Here is a 24,876-nt window from a genome sequence, read left to right as displayed (position 1 = left end):
ATCAAATGAAAGTTGCCCGCTGGACAGCAGAACAAGAACAAAACTCGTTTATTTATGGGTTTTTTTGTTTGCTTGTTTGTTTTTTTTGTAAGAAACCAGAACACAACAGTTAAACCACTGGATTTTTACAAAAGCATACAGAAGCAGAGCAAGATGTTTAATCATATTAGCTAATGGAACTCTCTCCTCCTTGTTCCCTGAACCTTTTACCCTGAGGCAAACTGAAACACCCAGGTTTTGCTGCTACTTGTCTTATTCTGTATTTTGATAAGCAGGAGGTCTCAGATGTCTTCATCCAGAACCTGAGTGTTACAAGTCTCTCTGAAAGACAGGACAGAAGCTGAGGAGAGTTGTTTTACACTACACTTAAGCGTTAACTGGCATTCTGGTTAGTAATAAGTGAGGTGAAGCCAAAAGCAGAAATATTTGAACATGCCTAAAACCTGTTTTGTTTGTATTGGCTAGGAAAAGGGTCCTGTAAACTCCCAGACAAGGTAACATCTACATCTAAGTGTTAAAGATATTGCACTTTATTATAACTCAAAGCATTTGCCATCAAAAATTTGTCACAAAGCCTGCAAATGAAACTACCTGCCACTGATTTCTCTGTGACTTCTCAAGGACACACATGCCTTTATGATAATTTAAGCTGGACAGGTATTCCAGTATGCCTCTAGATCAGGGAGATTTTTTGTCTGGCACAAGGATGGCTATCAGGCCTTGTAAGCTCCCAGTTTATTTCAGTAGTGCTGAGATAGATACATCTGGGCCTGTAGCAGAACCTCAGGTGTTCTCAGGTGAGCTGCACTTTGACATTTTTCACTACAATGTAAAATACTGGCCTCCATGGACCATTACTGTGCTACAAACCCTGCCCAAATGAGGATGATATTTAACTATTCAATGGATTTTTTACTTACTATTTTTAAATATTTTAAGTGTTGTATAATGCATAAAGCAACACAACAAATTGCCACAAGCCTAGGTTATTACGAACAGCTGATTTAAAGAACAGATCTCTGTAGCCAGGATGTAAATGTCTGTCTTGCTTTTGCTAGAGTACAAACTCCTAATTTACCAAAGGGACTTGAAAACCTACAGTCTTCTAGACCAGAAATCCTTCTTCTAAATAGGCCTCCTTTGTCATAGGAACATTGGGTTTTGAATATGAAAACCAGAAAGTTAATGTACAGCTTCAATGCTCTCTGTTTAAGACTTTCGATAGTAAGCCAGAATATAACAGGAAAGCCAGTTTGTGCTATACAGAATCAGGAGAAGAAAGTCTCAGACTCCTGCTTAGGTCAGTGTCTCAACCCCTCCCAGCCCTAAGAAAAGAATTAAAATTTTCCAACTTCAAGTTCAGTCTGCTGCAGCACAGGAGGGGTGAAATCCTGACCCTTCCTATGAATTTCAGTGCAACCAGAGTATATTATGCTTCAAAACTACCACTATTCATGTGCAAATCCAAACCCTCAAACCAACTTCCCCTTTTCTATGTATTTTTACCTGCTTTCTCATGCTAAATAGAATGAAAGCACAAAAATATACTCTCCTAGCCAATACCAAAAATTAATACATTGATAAGAACAGATTATACCATCCTTCCAAAAAGACCATGTTTTTCAAAACTTAATTATATGTCTGCCTATCACAGGATTCAGTTCCTAATCTCTCCCAGGCTTTTCCCAGCTCACTACATCTTTTTTTCTCATCACAGGGCCATGAAATTTTTCACATCTTCCTAAACAGTTCAAACTGTTCTATTCCTGACAAAGAGCTTTCTCTGCTTCCTACTGCTGCCTCCTGGGAAAATTTAACAGTATATACTTATACTCCTTCGGCTGGGGCTGCACGGCTAGAAGGCACATCCCCTGGGTGGTGGATAGGGGATGCCTCTCTGGAGGGTGCACCGGATAAAATTGAAGAAGGTGCCGTGAACCAACGCAGCCTAAGGGAAGGCCACCCTGACAGAAAAACCACTGGCCCTCCAAGTCATGGGGGTTGGGCAGGAGGCCAACTACCTCCTCCCGGGAAAAAAAAAAAAAAGTTGCAGAAACGACGAGCATCAACTTTCAAAAAAACCGAAATGGTGGAGATGGAGAAAATCAGTAATGAAGTGAGGAGGAGGAGATGGAACTGGATCGGTCATGTCCTGAGGAAAAAACCAACAGAAGACTGCGCTGTGGCCCTTGGGTGACTCCAGAGCACGCAGCCGCAGACCGATCGAAGTGGAAGAACGATGTTCGCGCCTTGTGTGCCTCCTGGCACTGAGAGAATTCAGATTCAGACATGCTTATACTTCTCCCAGGTCCCAGCTCCTCCTGGCCTTCTACCTCTTTCTGGTGATGTCAGCATTTTTAAAATTTATTACTGCTGCTCTCCTAGCATGTAGTTTATTCTACCTTTGCTTTGCATCTCTCCCATATATACATACACACACACACACAAAAATGTATTTATGTATAGACATAGATATATATGTGGGATATCTTAAAATATATATAATATATATTCATATAAATATAACATCTTTTATATACCATGTATCTATAATATATATTATATATATATAATGCCTGTGGTTTCTGCTACAACTTAACTAAGAACCAGTGACCCAATCAACCAAGTCAAATAATTTTCCAAAAACCTCAGCAGTTCTGATTTTTCACCTGCATAAATGAAAAAACTCTAGATGACACAGTCAACTGATTATCTCACACAACTATGTGTTTTAAACACATGTGCCAAGAACTACCATGAGATCAAGGAGTGAGAGCATTATACTGGGAATCAGTGAACTGTCAAAGTAGCCCATTGTTCAAGCACTTCAAGTTCCTATTAAAATCTTTGATCATTACCATTTTTTTGACTGAGCGTATATGTAGTCAAATAATGGCTTTTATCTTTTAATTGGACAGTGGTGGAATTTCTGTGGAATTTATCTGTACAGTTCTAGTGTAGAGGAGCTGGAGAAATACAGTTTAGATTGTAGAAGTAATTACAAAGTAAGAATGAAGGAAATTCAGACTAGGCCTGGAAGCTGTAGCCAGAAAATCTTGAAGAAGAAAACATGTTATTTAGATGCTAAATCTAACAGCAGACTCGCCACTGGAACAAACTCTTGAGAAGGAGGAAAACTCTTTAGCTGGCTGCAAAGAGTGGCTGGCCAACTTTCTAGAAAGAGAAAAAACATCTTTCAATCAAAACACAAATTATTAGAAGGTAATTGTTAAAATTTTCCAGCTGGTGATATACTGGAAGACTGACTGAGTTACCTCACAATGCCTCACAACTTCATTTGCTGCCAGGGTGGTTGGCACTGATGAGTTATTCTATACACAACTAGGAGAAATCTCTGGATCCCTTGTCATCATGGGAGATTTCAGCTTCCCAGACATCAACTGGGAATACCATACTGCTGTGACAAGCAAGTCTGGGAAATTCCTGAATTTTGTTGAAGCTGATTTCCTGTCACAAGGACTCAGTGAGCCAACTAGGAAAGGTGTCTTCCTAGACTTGTTGTTTTTGACTAGAGAAGGGCTCGTGGGAGATGTGGTGGCTATCTTGGCCACAGTGGTCACAAAATGGTTGCATTTAAAATTTTCTGTGTAATGAGAAAAATGTCACCAGAGTTGCTGCCCTAGATATCAAGAGAGCAAACATTAAGCTACTCGGGGATCTGGTTATCAGAGTCGCCTGGGAATCTGCATTTGAAGGCCTAGGGGATCCATGAGTGCTCCTTAGTTTTTAAGTACCACCTTTTAAAAGCACAGGAGCATGCAAAAGTCAACCAGCTACAGAAGTGTAGGTGATGGTAAGGGTTAGGTGGTAGAGCAAGCCCATAGCCCCAGTGTTCGTGGGGCTGTGAAGGGGTTGCCAAGGGAAGGTGAGGGTCACCAACAGCTTTCAGTCCTGGCCACTTCTGTATGGGAGCTCGTGCTGGCGGATGTCTGTTCTGAACCTGAGCTCTGGCTGGGGTGAGGTTGTATGTGACCTTACCCAGGTGCCCAGGTCCAAAATGGACAGGTGCCAGCTGGGGCTCCCACATAGGAGTGGCCAGGACTGAAAGCAACTGCTTCACAACCCCACCAACACTGCTGCTCCGGGCTTGCTCTGCCACCTGCTCCTTCATACTATGCAGAGTCCAAGTCCAAAAGAGAAATCCTCCAGTGAAGGCTCCCACACAGAAGGTATATTAGGTATAAAAGTTGTTGCTGGCTGTCACCTTTCCTGCCCTTAAGAGGAATACACCAATACTGAGTACCAAAGCAGGTATACTGAATACCAATACTGAGGTATATTGGAGTCAATTAACAATTACACTTCTTCCTCTGAGAGTTTTTCTGTGGAGGAAATACGGAAGGGATCCTTCCCCACCTTCTCCTGTGATGTTTTCTCCCTCATTACAATAACTCTTCAGTATCTTGAACATCCTTTGGTAATCAAAATACTTCTATTGGTATTTCGTAGAAACATTGTTTCAGCTTTTTTAAGGTTGGAAAGCTATTTAGAAATATGACATAGGCCCCGCAGCAGTGTGGTTATGGGTGGCATGGCATGTTGAAGAATATGGTATCTAGAAAGCTTGTCACCTCTGATGGTCTGGAACTTCACTCCTGAACCAGTGCGGGATTCTGATGAAGTGCTAGAATGTTTGAAAAACAAGATGCCCTGGCTATTTCAAAGAGGTACAACTTATTGCACTGTGCTGGGGCCTGGCCTGCCCCTACCAAAACCAGCTCAAGACTATTGAGCACCCTCAAGGAGAAGAGAGGTTCTCTGAGAGCTTCTGGATCTGAAAACGTACCAACAGGCACTATGGGTAAACCAGAGACCTGGCCCTCAAATATGTCAGTCGCCCCTATAATTGAAAAAATGCAAGCAGAAGTCAACTCATTTAGTAAGGGATGAAGAAGCTTCTCCTAAGAGGGAGCAGGAGAGATGTCCTGGTTTCAGGTGGGATAGAGTTAATTTTCTTCCTAGTAGCTGGTATAGTGCTATGTTTTGTATTTAGTATGAGAATAATGTTGGTAACACACGGATATTTTAGTTGTTGCTAAGTAGTGCTTACACTAGGTCAAGGACTTTTCAGCTTCTCATATTCTACTGGCTGAGAAGGCTGGAGATATACAAGAATTTGGGAGGGGGCACAGCCAGGGCAGCTGACCCAAACTGACCAAAGGGATATTCCATACCATACAACATCATGCTCAGCATATAAAGCTGGGGGAAGAAGAAGGAAGGGGGGGGACATTCAGAGTTTTGTTATCCCAAGTAACCGTTACGTGTGATGGAGCCCTGCTTTCCTGTTCCTGGCTGAACACCTGCCTGCCGATGGGAAATAGTGAATGAATTCCTTATTTTGCTTTGCTTGTGTGTGCGGCTTTTGCTTTACTTATTAAATTGTCTTTATGTCAGCCCACAAGTTTTCTCACTTTTACTCTTCTGATTTGTCCCCCCATCCCACTGGGTTGGTGGGGTGGAACTGAGCGAGTGGTGCTTGGTTGCTGGCTGGGATTAAACCACAAGAGAGAATCAGAAGAGGCAGTGGGTTCTGCAGCAGAGCAGTTATAGGAACAGGAGGAGGAAGGGACTGAAATCATAAATGAGACAGAAGCTAACCGATTCATATCCCTAAGTGAGCTGCAAGATAAGCGAAAAGATTTCAGCCATCAACCAGGCGAGCAAATTCTCAGCTCGTTACTCCAATGCTGGGATATTGGAGCCAAAAGTCAGGAATTGGACAGTAAGGAAGCCCAGCAGCTGGGATCCCTTGTTAGGGATAAGGCCTTTGACAAACTATTGGAAAAGGAGCGGGAGTCCTCAGTCTTTGGCGTGACTCCTGTCCAGTGTGAAGGACAGGTATCCCTTCAAGGAAGATCTTGCAAATTCCCAAAGCAATTGGACCACCCATTGAGGGAGGCAGCCAGTATCTGAGGGAATTAGTCATGGTGGAGGTGATCTATAACAACCTGGATGATGACCTGGTATCCAAAGAACAATGAAAGAGGAAATCTGTTGAAATCTGTTGCACGGAAACACATGGCAAAAGTTTATATGAAATGCACCAATGTCATACACCCACACCCTGGCGATAATGAGCTGGACAGACACGAGGCATTACCTATGGATGGATTGGCCAGACAACTCTGAGAATATGAAGATAATCTCACTTCCTCCCTATGGGCCTGCTGTGGAAAAACTGTCCCAAAAACTGTCCCAGCAATCCCAGAAGGGTATGTCTTCCTCACCCACATCAACCAATGTCTCTGAACTTATTAAAGAATCAGACTTTTTCTGTTCAAGGGAGAGGGTACCAGTGGCACACACCTCTTGCAACCCTGTGGTTCTATCTGTGTGACCAGGGCAAGGACATGAGGAAGTGGGATGGTGAACCTACCTGGAAACTAGATGCCCAAGTACAGGAACTGCAAGAAAAAACAACAGCCAAAAGGAAAAATTACTCCTCCAGTGTCTGTTGGGCAGAGTAGAAGGGCGGATCATACTTTTGACCCTGATGAAGGGACTTCTGGGTTGCAGTTACAAAAAATCAAGTAATGAATATTCTGACTAGGCATAGAGACATCCTGACTTTTGCCGGGCAGAGGAAAGGGACAACAGGTTTTACTGGACTGTGTGGGTTCGATGGCCTGGCACATCAGCCCCATGGGAGTATAAAGCTTTTGTGGACACTGGTGCACAGTGTACTCCAATACCATCAGATTATAAAGGGGCAGAATCCATCTGTATTTCTGGAGTGACAGGAGAATCCCAAGAACTGTCTGTGTTGGAGGCTGAGGTAAGCTAACTGGGAATGGGTAGCAAAAACGTCCTATTGTGACTGGTCTGGAGTCTTCTTGTGTCCTTAGCACAGACTGCCTCAGGAGAGGTACTTCAAAGATCCAAAAGGGTACCTGTGGGCTTTTGGTATAGCTGCCTTGAGTACGAAGAAGACTAAAGAGCTGTCTAGTTTGCCTGATCGCTCAGAGGATCCTTCTGTTACAGGACTGCTGTGTATTAAAGAATAGCAGCTGTCAGTTGCTACCATGACAGTGCACTGGCAGCAATAACCCACCAATCCAGACTCCCTGGTTCCCATCCATGAGCTGATTCGGCAACTGGAGATTCAAGGAGTGATCAGTAAGACTCACTCACCCTTTAATACTCCCATATGGCCAGTGCAAAAATCTAACAGTGAGTGGAGGCTGACAGTGGACTGTCATGGCCTGGACCGTCACGCTGCTGCTGAGTGCTGCCGTACCAGACATGCTAGAACTCCAGTATGAACTGGAGTCAAAAGTAGCCAAATTGTATTGTGACAATTGATATCTCTTAACACATTATTCTCGACCCCTTTAGCAGCACAGTGCAGGCTACAGTTTGCTTTCACGTAGAGTGGTATCTAGTACACCTGGAACTGACCACCCTAGGGGTGGAAACACAGTCCTACCATTTGTCATGGATTGATACAGACTGCATTGGAACTAGGTGAAGCTCCTGAACACCTGCAGTATATTGATGACATCATTGTGTGGGACAACACAGCAGAGGAAGCGTTTGAGAAAGGGAGAATAATCATCCAAATTCTTTTGAAACCTATTTTTGCCATAAAAGGAAGTAAGGATCTGCACAGGAGATCCAGTTTTTAGGAATAAAATGGCAAAATGGGTGTTGTCCATAACCCAATGGATGTGATCAATAAAGTAACAGCAATGTCTCCACCAACTAACAAAAATAAACACAAGCTTTCTTAAGTGTCTTGAGTTTTTGGAGAATGCATATTCCAGGTTATAGTCTGATCATAAACACTCTCCATCAAGTGATTTGGACTAAGATCAATTTTGAACAGGGCCCTGAGCAGCAGCAAGCCTTTGAACAAATTAAATGGGGGATAGTTAGTACAGTAGCACTTGGGCCAGTCCAGACAGGACAAGATGTGAGAAATGTGCTTTACACTGTAGCCAGGGACCACACCCCCACCTGGAGCCTCTGGCAGAAACCACCTGGAGAGACTCAAGGTCTACCTCTAGGGTTTTGGAGCCGGGGATATACAGGATCTGAAGCCCATCATTACACTCCAACTGAGAAAGCAATATTAGCAGCATATGAAGGAGTTCGAGCTGCTTCAGAAGTAGCTGGTTCTGAAGCACACTTCCTTTTGACAACTTGATTGCCTGTGCTGGCTGGATGTTCAAAAGGAAGGTCCCCTCTACACATCATGCAACTGAGGTTACATGGAGTAAAGTAGGTCGTACTGACAACACAACAGGCTTGAATGAGAAAACCTGACCACTCAGGAATCTTGGACATGATCATGGACTGGCCAGAGGGCCACATCTTTGACATGTCACCAGAGGAGGTGGCTCATGCTGAAGAGGCCCCACTGTATAATAAATGACCAGAAAATGAAAAGCAATATGCCCTGTTTATAGATGGACTGCGTTGTATTGTGGTAAAATATCAAAGGTGGAAGGTGTCCTGGTTTCAGCTGGGATAGAGTTAATTTTCTTCTTAGTAGCTGGTATAGTGCTGTGTTTTGGATTTAGCATGAGAATAATGTTGATAACACACTGATGTTTTAGTTGTTGCTAAGTAGTGCTCACACCAGTCAAGGACTTTTCAGCTTCCCATGCTCTGCCAGGTGCACAAGAAGCTGGGAGGGAGCATAGCTAGGACAGCTGACCCAGACTGGCCAAAGGGCTATTCCATACCATATGACGTCATGCTCAGTATATAAACTGAAGAGAGCTGGCTGGGGGGGGAAGTGATCGCTGCTCGGGAACGGGCTGGGCATCGTCAGTGGGTGGTGAGCAATTGTGTCGTGTATCACTTGCTTTGTATATTATTATTGTATTATATTATTATTATTATTACTACTACTACTATTCTATTTCATTTTACTTCAATTATTAAACTGTTCTTATCTCAACCCATGAGTTTTTCTGACTTTCACCCTTCCAATTTTCTCCCCTGCCCCACCGGGGGCGGGGAGTGAGCGAGTGGCTGTGTGGTGCATAGTTGCTGGCTGGGGTTAAACCATGACAGAAGGCTACTGTGTGGAGTCCTATACACAACAAGTCACAGAAACTGCTGAAGGAAAAGGTGAATTGAGTCACTCTGCAGAAGTGAAAGCCATCCAGCTGGCTTTAGATGTTGCTGAACGAGAAAAATGGCGAGTACTTTATCTCCACACTGACTCATGGATTCTGGCAAATGCCTTATAGGGGTGGCTACAGCAATGGAAGCGGACTGACTGGCAGCACAGAGGTAAACTCATCTGGGCTGCTGAACTGTGGCAAGATATTGCTGCCTGGATAGAGAACCTGGTTGTAAAAGTACGTCATGTAGATGCTCACATACTCAAGAGTCAGGCCACTGAAGAACATCAAAACGACAAGCAGCTGGACAAGGCTGCTAGAATTGAAGTGGCTCAGGTGGATCTGGACTGGGAACATAAGGGTGAGCTAGTTACAGCTCAGTGGGCCCATGACACATCAGGACATCCAGGAAGTGCTGCAACATACAACTGGGCTCATGATCAAGGGTTGGACTTGACCATTGATGCCATTGCACAGTTTATCCATGAATATAAAATGTGCACCATAATCAAACAAGCAAAGCAGCTGAAGCCTTTTTGGTATAGGGGGAAATGGCTGAAATATAAATAATACCAGTCAAGCAGATTGATTATATCACTCTAGTATGAACCCACCATGGCAAGCACCATGTTTACAATGGTGGAAGCAACTACTAGATGGTTGGAAATGTAACCTGTGACCCATGACACTGCCCGGAGTACTATCTTGGGCCTTGGAAAGCAAGTTTTATGGCAACATGGCACTCCTGAAAGAATCAAATCAGATAATGTGACTCATTTCCAACACAACCTCATAAACACCTGGGCCAATAAGCATGACTGACTGGGTGTATCACATCCCCTATCACGCACCAGCCTCTGGGAAAACTAAACGATACAATGGACTGTTAAAAACTACACTGAGAGCAATGATGAGTGCTGGGACATTGAAGCACTGGGATACAAATTTAGCAGAAGCCACTTGGCTAGTTAACACTAGAGGATCTGCCAGTCAACCTGGCCCTGCTCAATCAAAATCCCTGGGCACTGTGGAAGGAGATAAGGTCCCCATAGTACATATAAAGAACTTGTTGAGAAAAACAATCTGTGTTATTCCTTCCTCAGGAAAGGGCAAACCTATTCACAGGCTCATTTTTGCTCAAGGACCTAGGTGCACTTGGTGGGTAATATGGAAGGATAGGAAAGTCCAATGTGTACCTCAACGTGATTCAATCCTGGATGAAAATAATCCATGATTTGAGTTGTGTGATGGCAGTGTCACATGATGCTGGATGTCAACACTGCTGTGGCTGCTATATGTCAAAGGTATTATAGCAGGAACCTCTTGCTGCTAGCCAGGCCAGAGGCAAGAGGAGTGTCGTGGTTTAACCCCAGCCAGCAACTAAGCACCACGCAGCCGCTCGCTCACTCCCCACCAGTGGGATGGGGGAGAGAATCAGAAGGGTAAAAGGGAGAAAACTCGTGGGTTGAGATAAGAACAGTTTAATAACTAAAGTAAAATAAAAATAGAACAGTAATAATAATAATAACAATAATAATAATAAGTAATAATAGTACAATGGTAATACAAAGCAAACGATACACTCTACAATTGCTCACCACCCTCCGACCAATGGCCAGCCCGTCCCCCAAGCAGCGATCGTTGCCCCCTCCCCCGGCTAGCTCCCCAGTATATATATACTGAGCATGACGTCACATGGTATGGAATAGCCCCTTGGCCAGTCTGGGTCAGCTGTCCTGGCTGTGCCCCCTCCCAGCTTCTTGTGCACCCGGCAGAGCATGGGCAGTTGAAAAGTCCTTTACCACTGTGAGCGCCATTTAGCAACTACTTAGCAAGAACAAAATGTCAGTGCATCCTCGACATCATTGTTCTCATCCTAAACCCAAAACACAGCCCCATACCAGCTACCAAGAAGAAAATTAACTCTATCCCAGCTGAAACCAGGACAGTATCCACCCCTTATTCCATAACATTTATGTCATGCCCAGGTCCCACATTATCCAACATATCCTCATTAAAGACCACCCCCTTCCTTTCCTTTGATACAATACACGAGTATCATTCCCTCTAGAACATTTGTTGAGTTCATTTAGTTTATGACTCTGGGATTCATCTGTCATAACAGTCTTTCTGGGCAGGAGAGGTAGCGCGTGGTGTTGGATTGTAGCATGCTGAAGCCAGGTCTAGTTCTACCATCTCTGCGCTTTGCTTGGTTTCCTCAGAGCTCATTCTCCATTAGTTTGGGCGATTCTTGCTATATACTGTTGATATGTCATATAGTAATCACAGAAGTGATGACATACAGTATTATACAGCAACAAACATTATATAATTCAGTTCGTTGGCTATTTTCACCCAAAATCAAATCTCCTTGAGGTACACATCGGACCTCCCCATCTTCCCGCATCACCCACCAAGTGCACCCAGGTCCTTGAGCAAAAGCAATCCCACGAATGCGTTTACCTTTGCCTAAGGTGGAATTAACCCAGACTCTCTTTCCCATCATATTTTTTATGTGCACTACAGGGACTTTATCCCCTTCCACAGTACGTATAAGTTTTGATTGGGCAGGGCCAGCTCGATTGGCAGATCCCCTGGTGTTGACTACCCAGGTGGCCTTTGCTAAATGTGTATCCCAATGTTTAAATGTCCCACCACCCATTGCTCTCAGTGTAGTCTTTAACAGTCCATTATATCGTTCTATTTTCCCAGAGGCTGGTGCGTGATAGGGGATGTGATATACCCACTCAATGCCATGCTCTTTGGCCCAGGTGTCTATGAGGCTGTTTCGGAAATGAGTTCCGTTATCTGACTCAGTTCTTTCTGGGGTGCCATGTCCCCATAGGACTTGCTTTTCAAGGCCCAGGATAGTGTTACGGGCAGTGGCATGGGGCACAGGATATGTTTCCAGCCATCCGGTGGTTGCTTCCACCATTGTAAGCACATGGCGCTTGCCTTGGCGGGTTTGTGGGAGTGTGATATAATCAATCTGCCAGGCCTCCCCATATTTATATTTCAGCCATCGTCCTCCATGCCAGAGGGGCTTGAACCGCTTGGCTCGCTTGATTGCAGCGCATGTTTCACATTGATGGATAACCTGTGCAATAGTGTCCATGGTTAAGTCCACCCCTCGATCGCGAGCCCATCTATATGTTGCATCTCTTCCTTGATGGCCTGAGATGTCATGGGCCCACTGAGCTAGAAATAATTCACCCTTATGTTGCCAGTCCAGATCCACCTGAGCCACTTTAATCTGGGCAGCCTGATCCACCTGCTGGTTGTTTTGATGTTCTTCAGTGGCCCGACTCTTGGGTACGTGAGCATCTACGTGGCGTACTTTTACAACCAGGTTCTCTACCCGGCCGGCAATATCTTGCCACAATGTGGCAGCCCAGATGGGTTTGCCTCTGCGCTGCCAGTTGCTCTGCTTCCATTGCCGCAGCCACCCCCATAGAGCATTTGCCACCATCCATGAGTCAGTATAGAGATAGAGCATTGGCCACTTTTCTCGTTCAGCAATATCTAAAGCCAGCTGGATGGCTTTCACCTCTGCAAACTGACTCGATTCACCTTCTCCTTCAGCAGTTTCCGCCACCTGTCGTACAGGACTCCATACAGCAGCTTTCCACCTGCGATGCTTCCCCACAAGACGACAGGACCCATCAGTGAACAGGGCATATTGCTTCTCATTTTCTGATAGTTTATTATACGGTGGGGCCTCCTCAGCACGCATCACCTCCTCCTCTGGCGATATTCCGAAATCTTTGCCTTCTGGCCAGTCCATGATCACTTCCAAGATTCCTGGGCGACTGGGGTTTCCTATTCGAGCCCGTTGTGTAATGAGTGCAACCCACTTACTCCACGTAGCATCAGTTGCATGATGGGTAGAAGGGACTCTCCCTTTGAACATCCAGCCCAGCACCGGCAGTCGGGGTGCCAGGAGGAGCTGTGCTTCAGTACCAACCACTTCTGAAGCAGCTCGAACTCCTTCATATGCTGCCAATATCTCTTTTTCAGTTGGAGTATAGTGGGCCTCAGATCCTCTGTATCCCCGACTCCAGAACCCCAGGGGTCGACCTCGAGTCTCCCCCGGTGCTTTCTGCCAGAGGCTCCAGGTAGGGCCGTTCTCCCCAGCTGCAGTGTAGAGCACATTTTTAATATCTTGTCCTGCCCGGACTGGCCCAAGGGCAACTGCATGAACTATCTCCCGTTTAATTTGTTCAAAGGCTTGTCGTTGCTCAGGGCCCCATTTGAAATCGTTCTTCTTGCGGGTCACTTGATAGAGAGGGCTTACGATGAGACTGTAATGTGGAATATGCATTCTCCAAAAACCCACAACGCCCAAGAAAGCTTGTGCTTCCTTTTTGCTGGTTGGTGGGGACATGGCTGTGATTTTGTTGATTACATCCATTGGGATCTGACGACGCCCATATTGCCATTTTATTCCTAAAAACTGGATCTCCTGTGCAGGTCCCTTGACCTTACTTTGTTTTATAGCAAAGCCAGCTTCCAGAAGAATTTGGACTATTTTCTTCCCTTTCTCAAAAACTTCTGCTGCTGTGTTGCCCCACACAATGATGTCATCAATGTACTGCAGGTGTTCCGGAGCCCCACCCTGTTCCAATGCAGTCTGGATCAGTCCATGGCAAATGGTAGGGCTGTGTTTCCACCCCTGGGGCAGTCGGTTCCAGGTGTACTGGACCCCCCTCCAAGTGAAAGCAAACTGTGGCCTGCACTCTGCTGCCAAAGGGATTGAGAAAAATGCATTAGCGATGTCAATGGTGGCATACCACTTGGCTGCCTTTGACTCCAATTCATATTGAAGTTCTAACATGTCTGGTACGGCAGCGCTCAGTGGTGGCGTGACTTCATTCAGGCCCCGATAGTCTACTGTTAGTCTCCACTCTCCATTAGACTTTCTCACTGGCCATATGGGACTGTTAAAGGGTGAGTGAGTCTTGCTGATCACTCCTTGGCTCTCCAGCTGACGAATCAGCTTATGGATGGGAATCAGGGAGTCTCTGTTGGTGCGATATTGCCGCCGGTGCACTGTTGTGGTAGCAGTTGGTACCTGTTGTTCTTTGACCCTCAGCAACCCCACAACAGAAGGGTCCTCCGAAAGACCGGGCAGGGTAGACAGCTGTTTAATTTCCTCTGTCTCCAATGCGGCTATGCCAAAAGCCCACCGGTACCCTTTTGGGTCCTTGAAATACCCTCTCCTGAGGTAGTCTATACCAAGGATGCACGGAGCCTCTGGGCCAGTCACAATGGGGTGCTTCTGCCACTCATTCCCAGTCAGGCTCACTTCAGCCTCCAATACAGGCAGCTCTTGGGATCCCCCTGTCACTCCAGAAATACAGATGGGTTCTGCCCCTTTACAGCTTGATGGCATGAGGGTACACTGTGCACCGGTGTCTACTAAAGCCTTATACTCCTGTGGGGCTGATGTGCCAGGCCATCGAATCCACACAGTCCAGTACACCCGATTGTCCCTCTCCTCCACCTGGCTGGAGGCAGGGCCCCTCTAGTCCTGGTCATAGCACTCGTTACTCACTTCTTGTAAATGCGAGTCAAAAATCCCTTTATTAGGATCGGAAACAGAATCAGCCCTTCTACCCTGTCTGAGGAACTGCTCGCTGGAAACTGGAGCCGCAACTCTCCTGGGAGAACCACCTTTTGTAGTTGTTTTTCCTTGCAACTCACGTACCCGTGCCTCTAGGGTCGAGGTAGATTCTCCATCCCACTTCCTCGTGTCCTCTCCGTGGTCACGCAGATAAAACCACAGGGTGCCCCGTGGTGTGTATCCACTGTATCTTCTCTCTTGAACAGAGGGACGCTTATTCCTAATGGCTGAGATACTGCTTCGTACAGGTGAGGAGTAGGATATATCCTCTTCGAGTTGCTGGACCTTCTGGGACAGTTTTTCCACAGCCGATACGCAGGCCTGTAGGGAGGAAGAGAGACTTTCTTCGTATTGTCGGAGCTGGCCAGCCATTTCATCCACTGTTGGTCCCTCTTCATCTTTCCAGGTCATTATTGCCAATGAGTTTGCATGTGATGATGGTGCGCTCCGTACAAACTTCCGCCACATGGGTCGTGTGCATTGGACTTCGTCTGGATCTTTGGATAACTGATCATTATCCAGGTCATTATAAATCACTTCCAGCACAGCTAATTCCCTCAGGTACTGGATACCTCTCTCCATGGTGGTCCACTTGCCTGGGTGACATATAACATCTTCCTTGAAGGGATATCTTTCCTTCACACCTGACAGGAGTCGCCTCCAGAGGCTGAGGGCTTTTGCCCCTTTTCCAATTGCCTCCTTCTCTAGAAAGGGATCCCAGCTGCTTGGCTTCCCTACCCTCTAATTCCAGGCTACTGGCCCCATTATCCCAGCATCGGAGCAGCCAGGTGATGATGTGCTCACCTGGACGACGACCGAAATCTTTTCGCATGTCTCGCAGCTCACTCAGGGAGAGGGATCGGGTGGTTACCATCTCATTTATGGGTTCCGCCTCTTCCTCCTCCTGTTCTCTTGATGGCCCTGGCTCATCATCAGCCCTTACTAAACGAGCTGATTTCCTTGTGTATTTTTTCTTCTGTATAGGGGCAAGTGATACTGGCACGGATTGGTTCTCTGGTCCAGCCGCAGTGCCTATCGTGGGGGCTGGCACAGCCACGGGGGCCAGCATTTTGTCATCCGATCCAGAGACCTTCTCTTTCCCTTGAGGGTACTGAATAGTGTTGAATAGGGCTCGGTAGGCATGGGCCAGGCCCCAGCACGTTGCAGTGATCTGTGTCTCTCTGGAGTTGCCAGGGTGACAACATACATTTTCCAAATACTTTACTAGTTTTTCAGGATTCTGCACTTGTTCAGGGGTGAAGTTCCAAAACACTGGAGGTGCCCACTGTCCTAGGTACTTGCCCATACTCTCCCACACACCCTGCCACTCATAACTATCCAGCCTTCGAGGAGGTCTCTGGATGATATTCTTAAGCTGCTTATTAACCTTAGATAAAACTGAAACAAAATTCCCAAGAACTATCAACGGATATATCTTAACTACCCAAGGATGCTCAAGATAATGAAAAATTGTTGTAATGAAGGAGAAAACATCATAGAAGAAAGTAACAAAGGTGCCATCCTGTATTTCCTCCATAAAAAAACTCTCAGAAGAGAAGGTATAATTGCTAATTGTCTCCATGAGGTGGTACCCGAAGTACAGTAATGGCTTCACTACAGAACCCAAATACCAGATAGCACTCAAGGCCAGTGTTTTAATAAACAGTCTTCCAGGCAACACATCACTCATTATGGCAAAGCACAGCAAAAACAAGAGCATGGTGCAGATCAGGTAGACTAGTACCGAGAACAGATGAATCAATATTACAACCGATAACTGTTAACAGAATGAAATTCCTTAATACACTCTAGTTAATCTGTTATTATCTCAAACCCTTCGAGCCCCACGTTGGGCGCCAAAAAGGACTGTCGTGGTTTAACCCCAGCCAGCAACTAAGCACCACGCAGCCGCTCGCTCACTCCCCACCAGTGGGATGGGGGAGAGAATCAGAAGGGTAAAAGGGAGAAAACTCGTGGGTTGAGATAAGAACAGTTTAATAACTAAAGTAAAATAAAAATAGAACAGTAATAATAATAATAACAATAATAATAAGTAATAATAGTACAATGGTAATACAAAGCAAACGATACACTCTACAATTGCTCACCACCCTCCGACCAATGGCCAGCCCGTCCCCCAAGCAGCGATCGTTGCCCCCTCCCCCGGCTAGCTCCCCAGTATATATATACTGAGCATGACGTCACATGGTATGGAATAGCCCCTTGGCCAGTCTGGGTCAGCTGTCCTGGCTGTGCCCCCTCCCAGCTTCTTGTGCACCCGGCAGAGCATGGGCAGTTGAAAAGTCCTTTACCACTGTGAGCGCCATTTAGCAACTACTTAGCAAGAACAAAATGTCAGTGCATCCTCGACATCATTGTTCTCATCCTAAACCCAAAACACAGCCCCATACCAGCTACCAAGAAGAAAATTAACTCTATCCCAGCTGAAACCAGGACAAGGAGGAATTCATTGCAATGTTAAACCTTACGACCTAGTCCAAAAGGACCGGGGTGGAGACTGTAATGCATATACCTTTACACTGTTGTAACCCGTGATTTGAGTTGCATGTTATAGGAAGTACCAGAGCAGAAACCACCTGGACCAATGAAGAATGAACCTCACAAGAAGCAGTGCAAGTGCAGCAGCGACCCTACTTGAGCTGGTTTTCATGCCCAGTAACTCCATGCAATGCACTACCTCTCCTGCCCTGAGTGAATACCATAACAGATGAAGCCCAAAGTCATAGACCAAATGAATTCAATGAACACGTTATGGATATGTATGGACATTTTACAGGGGAAGGGGTGGTTAATGAGAATGTATTGCAATAGTGTGGGACTTGAACATGACGTAAACGGTAGGGAATAAAGGGTGGAGAATGTACTGGCTTTGGCTATAATAGAGTTAAATTTCTTAATAGCAGGTTGAAACATAGGGCTATATGTTGGTAACACTCTGATGTTTTAGTTACTGCTGAGCAGTGCTTACCCAATGTCAAGGTCTTTTCTACTCCTCACACTGCCCTGCCAACGCATAGGTTGGAGGTGCACAAAAAGTTGGGAGAGAACACTGTTGGACTAGCTGATCAAAGTGATATTCCATACCGTATGGCATCATGCTCAGCAATAAAATGGAGGGGGGGGGGGGGCAGGGCACACGGTGTTGGTGGGGTGAAGCCCACTTTTTGGGGACTGGCTGGGCATTGGTCAGTTGCTGGTGAGCAACTTTTCATTTGCATTGCTTGTCTTTCTTGCCTTTTAAATTTCTTCTCTTTGTTATTTTTTCCCTTCTTCTTAAAATTGTTTTTTGAAAATTATTATTTCTTTTTAGTTATTAAACTGCTTTTATCTCAACTCATGAGTTTCTCACTTTTAGCCTTCCTGTTCTCCCCCTATCCCAGCACAGGGGAGTGAGCAAGCAGGTGCATGGTGTTTAGTTGCCGGCCAGGGTTAAACCACAACACCTGGCCACACCTGTGTGGGAAGCTTAGGTGGTGGGTGTCTGTTTTGGAGCTAGGCTCTGGTGAGCCTGAGTGGGTAGAGCAAGTGCAGAGCCCCAGTGTTTGTTTGACAGTGAAGGAGCTGCCAAGGGAAGGTGAGGGTCACCAATGGCTTTCAGTCCTGGCCACTTCTGTGTGGGAATTCTAGGTGGTGATTGTCCGTTTTGGCGCAGGGCTCTGAGAAGGGTGAACGCGTAAGCAGGGATTAAGTTGTAGAGCAAGCACAGGTCTCCAGTGTTTGTGGTGCTGTGAAGGGTCTGCCAAAGGAAGGTAAGGGCTGCTAACAGCTTTCAGTCCTGGCCACTTCTTTGTGTTTGGAACCTAGGTTCTGTTTGTGGGGCTGTTTGCATCCCTCACCTTCATGTGACAGCCCCTTTGCATCCCATAAACACTGCAACTCTGAACATGCTCTACTACCTTACCCTTACTCTCAACTACACCCACACCCTAGCAAGAACCGAGGAAAACTGACAGATGCTAGTGATGTCTCCCATACAGAAAAGGCCAGACTTTTGGCAGCCCTCACCTTCCCTTGGCAGCCCCTTCACTGTCAAACACTGGGGCTCTGTGTTTGCTCTTGCACATAACCATCACCTACACCATGATCACAACTCTAGGCAGAGTACAGGTCCATCACAAACTCTGCCAGCGATGGTTCCCTAGAAAAAGTGGCCAGGTCTGAGAGCTTTGGAAGCCCTCACCTTCCTTTGGCAGCTCCTTTGCAGCCCCACAAATACTGGGGCTCTGCTCTCTCTCTTGCACTTACGGCTAATTCTCACGCTCGCCCTAACCCTTAACAGACCCCAGCTCCAACAGGGATGCTACCAGCTATAGGTCCCATGAAAAAGTGCCCTAAACTGAAAGCTTTTCATAGAATCATAGAATTGTCAAGGTTGGAAAAGACCCTTAAGATCATCGAGTCCAACCGTTAACCTATCACTGCCAAGTCCATCTATACCATATCCTCGAGCACCACATCTCTCCATTCTTTAAATACCTCCAGGGATGGAGACTCAACCACTTCCCTGGGCAGCCTGTTCCACTGCTTGATCACCCTCTCAGTGAAGAAGTTTTTCCTAATATCTAATCTAAACCTCCCCTGGCGCAGCTTGAGGCCGTTTCCTCTCGTCCTATCACTCGTTACTAGGGGGAAGAGACCAACCCCCACCTCCCTACAGCCTCCTTGCAGGTAATTGTAGAGAGCAATAAGGTCTCCCCTCAGCCTCCTCTTCTCCAGACTAAACAACCCCAGTTCCCTCAGCCTATCCTCATAAGACTTGTGCTCCAGACCCTTTACCAGCTTTGTTGCCCTTCTCTGGACACGCTCCAGCACCTCGATGTCCTTTTTGTAGTGAGGGGCCCAAAACTGAACACAGTACTCGAGGTGTGGCCTCACCAGTGCCGAGTACAGGGGCACTATCACCTCCCTGGTCCTGCTGGCCACGCTATTCTTGATACAGGCCAGGATGCCATTGGCCCTCTTGGCCACCTGAGCACACTGCTGGCTCATGTTCAGGCGACTGTCAACCAACACCCCCAGGTCCTTTTCTGCCAGGCAGCTCTCCAGCCACTCCTCCCCCAGCCTATAGCATTGCATGGGGTTGTTGTGACCAAAGTGTTTTGACTGCCCTCGTGATCCCTTGACTGTTTCTTCACAGCCCCACAAAGACTGGGGCTCTGCTCTTTGTCCTGCACCTATGGCTAAGCTTTACCCTTGCACTAATCCTAACCAGAACCCATGTAAATTGGGACACCCCATACTTTATGACTCCTAGGCAAAAGTGGCCAGGACTGAAAGCTTTGGCAGCTCAACCCTTCCTTTGGCAGCACCTTTGTAGCCGCATGAACAATGGGGCTCTGCTCTTTGTCCTGCACAAATGTCTAAGCCTCACCCTAACCCTAGCCAGACCCCAGGTCCAACAGGGACACCGCCAGCTATAGCTCCCAATAAAAAGTGCCCAGGACTGAAAGCTTTGGCAGCCCTCACCTTCCCCTGGCAGCCTTTCCATGGCTCCCCTAGTGCTAGGGCTATATACTCTGTCTTGCACCAAACCCTAACACTTTTCCTGACCTTCACCCTACCCTAAACCCATATCCAAAATGGAGCCTTGTCAGCAATGGTTGTCTGTCCTGCACAGGTCTTAGCCATTCCAATCTTCATCAGTTCCCAATATACTCAAACAGGGAGGAGTATATTTAAGCATTTCTCACAGAAGAAGGACTCCAGCAAAATTTTTAATAAGGTCGGAGACTCCATGACAGAAAAATAGTTTTAAAACATGTACAACTGACATACCAAAAGTATCCATATGCAACAAATAGTAAAATGAAAAATTATTCAATAATCCTTCCACAACCTCCCCAACTTTCCAGATTTTCTTAGTATAGTTTGCTGTCTAAAACTCAGCTCCATGCTATTTCCTCATAATTGTCACTAAAGCATTTGAATAAAATAGTATTTTTTTTTAAATTCCACAGCAGAAATCAGGAGGAAGATGGGATCTTCTCCCACAGTTCCCATTTTAAATTTTATCATACTCAATACTGCAGCCAGGGATGAGGTAAAACACATGTGAGGGGATAGACGGGATAGAAAAGTGAAAGCTTACTACTGACTTCTCATTTAATATGAAGAAGTGACTAGAAAGAAAAAGAAATTACACAAATATACACACACACACACACACACACAAACATGCAAAGATGGAACTAATATTTCTGTAGAGATTCCAAAGTTTTAAAATAAAGCAGGAAATGAAGTCATAATGCATGGCAGTACAAAAATTCCAAGAACATATTTAATTAAAATTCTAATTCCATAACTTATAAGGAATTATTTTCAATGCTTATGCTGCCAGTTCCTTCTTCAGTGCATGTAAAAATTATTCATTTCTGGGCCTTTTGGGCAAACAAGTGTTTGCACACTCTTAAGGTTTAACATTCTTTTTGATAATTTTAAAGTTAAAAATGACATCTGCAATTCTAATGTGATCTGGAAAATGAGCAATTTCTATTCCAGGAGTTTGAACAGATATTCTGAAAAGATGGGAAAAGTATGGTATGGCTTAAGCGATCATAATTTTTGCTAACCAAATAAACAGCCAATGCTGCGGTTCCAAAAAGCATTCAATTTGAATTACCCTGTGACAAATTTTTAAGTCCATTAACTCTAATTCAAACAATTACCTTCTTCAGAATTTACTGTAGCTGAAATTAATTTAATTAAAATAGTACAACTTTTAATTGTTAGTGCTTTCATCGTATTTTATAACTGACCACATAATTGAATGATGATCAGACAACAACAGGTCTGAATCTGCTTGCATGAATCCGCAAAAGGTGTATTGGTAGTGAAATGAATAGAACAGATCTCCAGATAAAAAGGTATGTTTACTCTTGCATGTGTTGTATATATATGCTATACCTCAAAAATGGCCTTTTTCACTGCTTTTGAAAGAGATGCAGATTGTACAGTAGGTATTTCACCTTTCTAATGTAGCACATTAGGGTTTTAGATCCTTTTCTTTAAAAGACTTTGAAGATTTATCTCACAAGGTTTATCACAACAGTAGAAGTCATTAAAATGTAAATGAGAAGCTTTTCTAAAGCTAATGTTATAAAGAGTGAGCAATGTTCACAAATTATACTGTGACATACAAGTTATCAGGCAAGGAAAAAACAGAAGTTTACCCAAATGAAGTGGCTGACATATCTATTAATTGCAGACCCTCTGCAACAAGTAGTGAAATAAAAAATCAGTAGTCAAAAGGGCACAAATCAGTAGTCAGTCTAACAGAAGTACCAACCTGTAAAAATGCAATTTTATGCAGTTGCTCAGAGATCAATACAGCAAAATCAGTTAAAGTCCAATGAATAATGGTGAGATTCTCAAAAATGTCTAACAAATTCAGAGTAAAAGTTCCAAGGTTACATCAGTGTTTCTGGAAATTCCAACTCTAAAACACTTGGTTTTGCTATCTGGTTTTTCTTTTCCAGCCACTATCTATTTTCTTACTATCCAGCCACTTTATACATCAAAGTGTATACTAGTAGCATAAGATATTATTCTTAATGTTTTTGTGTAATTCCTAAAGAATACTGTGAAAATAATAATAATAATAAAAAAAAATCGAAACTTAAAGTGAAACCTTATTTATTTTGCCTCAAACTGGTGTGCTTTATAAGATCCACTACTACTTATGTATCTGGAGTATGATTTTGTTTCACAACAGCTTCTATATCTACAAATGTGGAAACCACCTGCAGTTTTGCATTAAAAAATCTACTGCTCAACAAGCAGTCTGCAAAGAAGTAACAGTTCATGGTAATGCTTTCTTTCTTTCTCATCCTGTCAATATTAACCCACTGCTAAGAAACTACAACACAACTCCAAATGAAAGGGCATATATTTCAAATATAAAATGATATTTAATCATTTCTGCAGATGTTTGGTCTATAGATGAAAACAGTTTCAGAATAAATACTTACATCTTTCTCATAAATGCTCCAAAGAAAATAAAAATTTATCTGAGACATGCCCTGAGCTATCTAGACTCCTTAATAGTGCAAACAACGTTGCAGTGATGCCTGGTTTCACCCTGGCTTTTGCAAAAGAAACACAGCAACTGCCCACAGAGCTCCTAAATGGCTGACACACCAGAGCATTATAAGCACTACAGCAGTTCTTGTAGCTTTGCTAAGTTCTTTTCCATCCACTGGATATTGAGCTGAATTGTGTCAATTGCCTCTTTTACACAACGCAGTTGAGAACTCTCTTCTGATTTTGACTCAAAAAATGACTTCACCTGCACAGCAAGAGAAAAGAAAGAAAAAGAAAATTTTAATTAAAATCAACACTGGTCACACAAATAGGTTCAGAAGCAAAAGCTACACATATGTTGCAGGAAATCCATTCCCGAGAATCATTTGTATCAGTAAGCAAGCCTCTCAAAGGAGTTCCCAAAATGCAAGGAAAGCATTTTTCATAGGAACTGCAGCAATAACTCATTTGGTCTCAGTAAATTATTTCCCTAGTAAACAGACATTCACTTATCATATTAATCACAGAACAATCACAGAGCACTCAAAGTTCTGGAAAAGAAGTCTCATTCTGTGACAAAGAACTGATAAGCAACCCTCTTCAGCGCTCTGGAATGACCCTCACACCCACTCATCATTATAATTGTCGATGTTAACACTTAAAATACTAGAGATCAAACCATAAGCAACTATCTCTACCAAATTATCTGAATGAAAACATTAGACTAAACCATAAACCATTCTTCACACATTAACTTAAAGGCCTTCTTAGGGAAGAAAACAGAGATTTCTAATGGCTATTAACCGGATCTTAACTGATACTCAGCCTCCACAATAGCTCCTTGGGATTGTTAACAGCAAAAATAACAAAGCCATTTTAATGGCACTGCATCACATTCCAGAGATGCAGAAAGCATAGCTGGTCTACAAAATCTATACCAAAACATTATTTTGGGAGACAGCATGTTCCAGTGAATAGGAAAACAACACAGTATAAACAGATAACTGGGTTTAACTCTATACATAACTCTGCCATAGACTCAGTATGTAATCTTCAACATCTTTATATATATTTCAGCGTGTGAAATAGGGAAAGCAATAGCTGAATATCCTTGCCAAAGGGCCTCAAGGACAGAAATAACATCCCTCAATTAAATGAAAATGGCATTGGTGTTGGAGATATGCCAGAAATAAGACAAAGGATGTTAAGGCAGAGGACATTAAGGCCTCTGTAAACAGATAACAAGACCTGCCCTGAGAGCAGAAACAGGAGGACACTGCAAAACACTCTAGCAATGAAATACCAAGATAAGCACAAGAAAACAAGGCTGCTGATAAAGCCAAAGTGAGCATCACTTGAACCATGACTGAACTATCCTAATTAACATAGTAAAAATCACACCTACAGCATTGAAGCCCCGGGCCCAAGCAAAGACCCCTACCTACTGAGCATGAGCTGTAAATTTAAAACACGCTGTACTTCTAAGTGGGGACGAGGCTTGTGAGAACCAATAGAAGCAAGGATGGATAAGTGGAATTGTGAAAATACTGCTAACAGCTATTCAGAATGTATAAAATGTCACTGCATGTTAACCAAGGTGTGCTAGCTTTGTGGAGTTACCACCTAGCACCCATCTCTGCGCAGACATGAAATAAACAAATATCTCAACTGCATGTGTTATTCAGCTTTTTGCACACCGGGTAAAAGAACCCTGCTTTTTGGGACAACGTTGGCACTAGAAAATATCCCTTTCTGGTAGATTAAGCCACCAACCTCAAGTAGATGTGCCTTTGTTGCAAACTGAGAAGTTGATGAACTAATGATATTCTGGATAGTATATGAGCCTAGGTGAAATCTGAAATACAAACAAAGAAGTTATTTTTAACTTGCAGCCACTTTAAGATGCAGATTCAGTATAGGTACATGCTCTTAGTTCTACTTTTTTGTTTTAGTAGTTGGAAATCATTAAAAGCACTTAAATTCAAGTTTACATATCTCATTTTGCAAAAGAGATACAAGGTCCTAGAAGTCCAAGCCTCTAGTTCCTTAATCCATCTAAAAATTGAACTTCAGAGCAAAACACATGGAAAATTTTTAAACTTCTATTACAGCTCA

The 24,876-nt window shown here is 44.2% G+C and overlaps 1 protein-coding gene across 5 annotated transcripts in view; it reads right to left on the bottom strand.

Annotated features, from left to right (window-relative positions):
• Positions 1 to 17,913: 17,913 nt before the first annotated feature.
• The window catches only part of LNPEP (leucyl and cystinyl aminopeptidase), a 69,288-nt gene continuing 62,325 nt past the window's right edge, over positions 17,914 to 24,876 (bottom strand). For 4 of the 5 annotated variants that reach the window (XM_082336919.1, XM_082336918.1, XM_082336920.1 and 1 more), the window contains 2 exons: positions 24,535 to 24,616; positions 17,914 to 23,026 (listed from right to left, as the gene is read on the bottom strand). In XM_082336919.1, coding sequence (XP_082193045.1) covers positions 22,895 to 23,026; positions 24,535 to 24,616 — 214 coding nt within the window. In that variant the 3' untranslated portion in view covers positions 17,914 to 22,894. Of the gene's footprint in view, positions 23,027 to 24,534; positions 24,617 to 24,876 lie in introns of those variants that run through there. The other variant, XR_014230732.1, reaches the window with a different exon arrangement.

This window comes from Platalea leucorodia (genome assembly GCF_965183815.1).
Source record: "Platalea leucorodia genome assembly, chromosome: Z".
Taxonomy (NCBI): domain Eukaryota; kingdom Metazoa; phylum Chordata; class Aves; order Pelecaniformes; family Threskiornithidae; genus Platalea; species Platalea leucorodia.
Note: the sequence above shows the minus strand (reverse complement) of the source record. Positions and strands in the feature narration are given on the sequence as shown.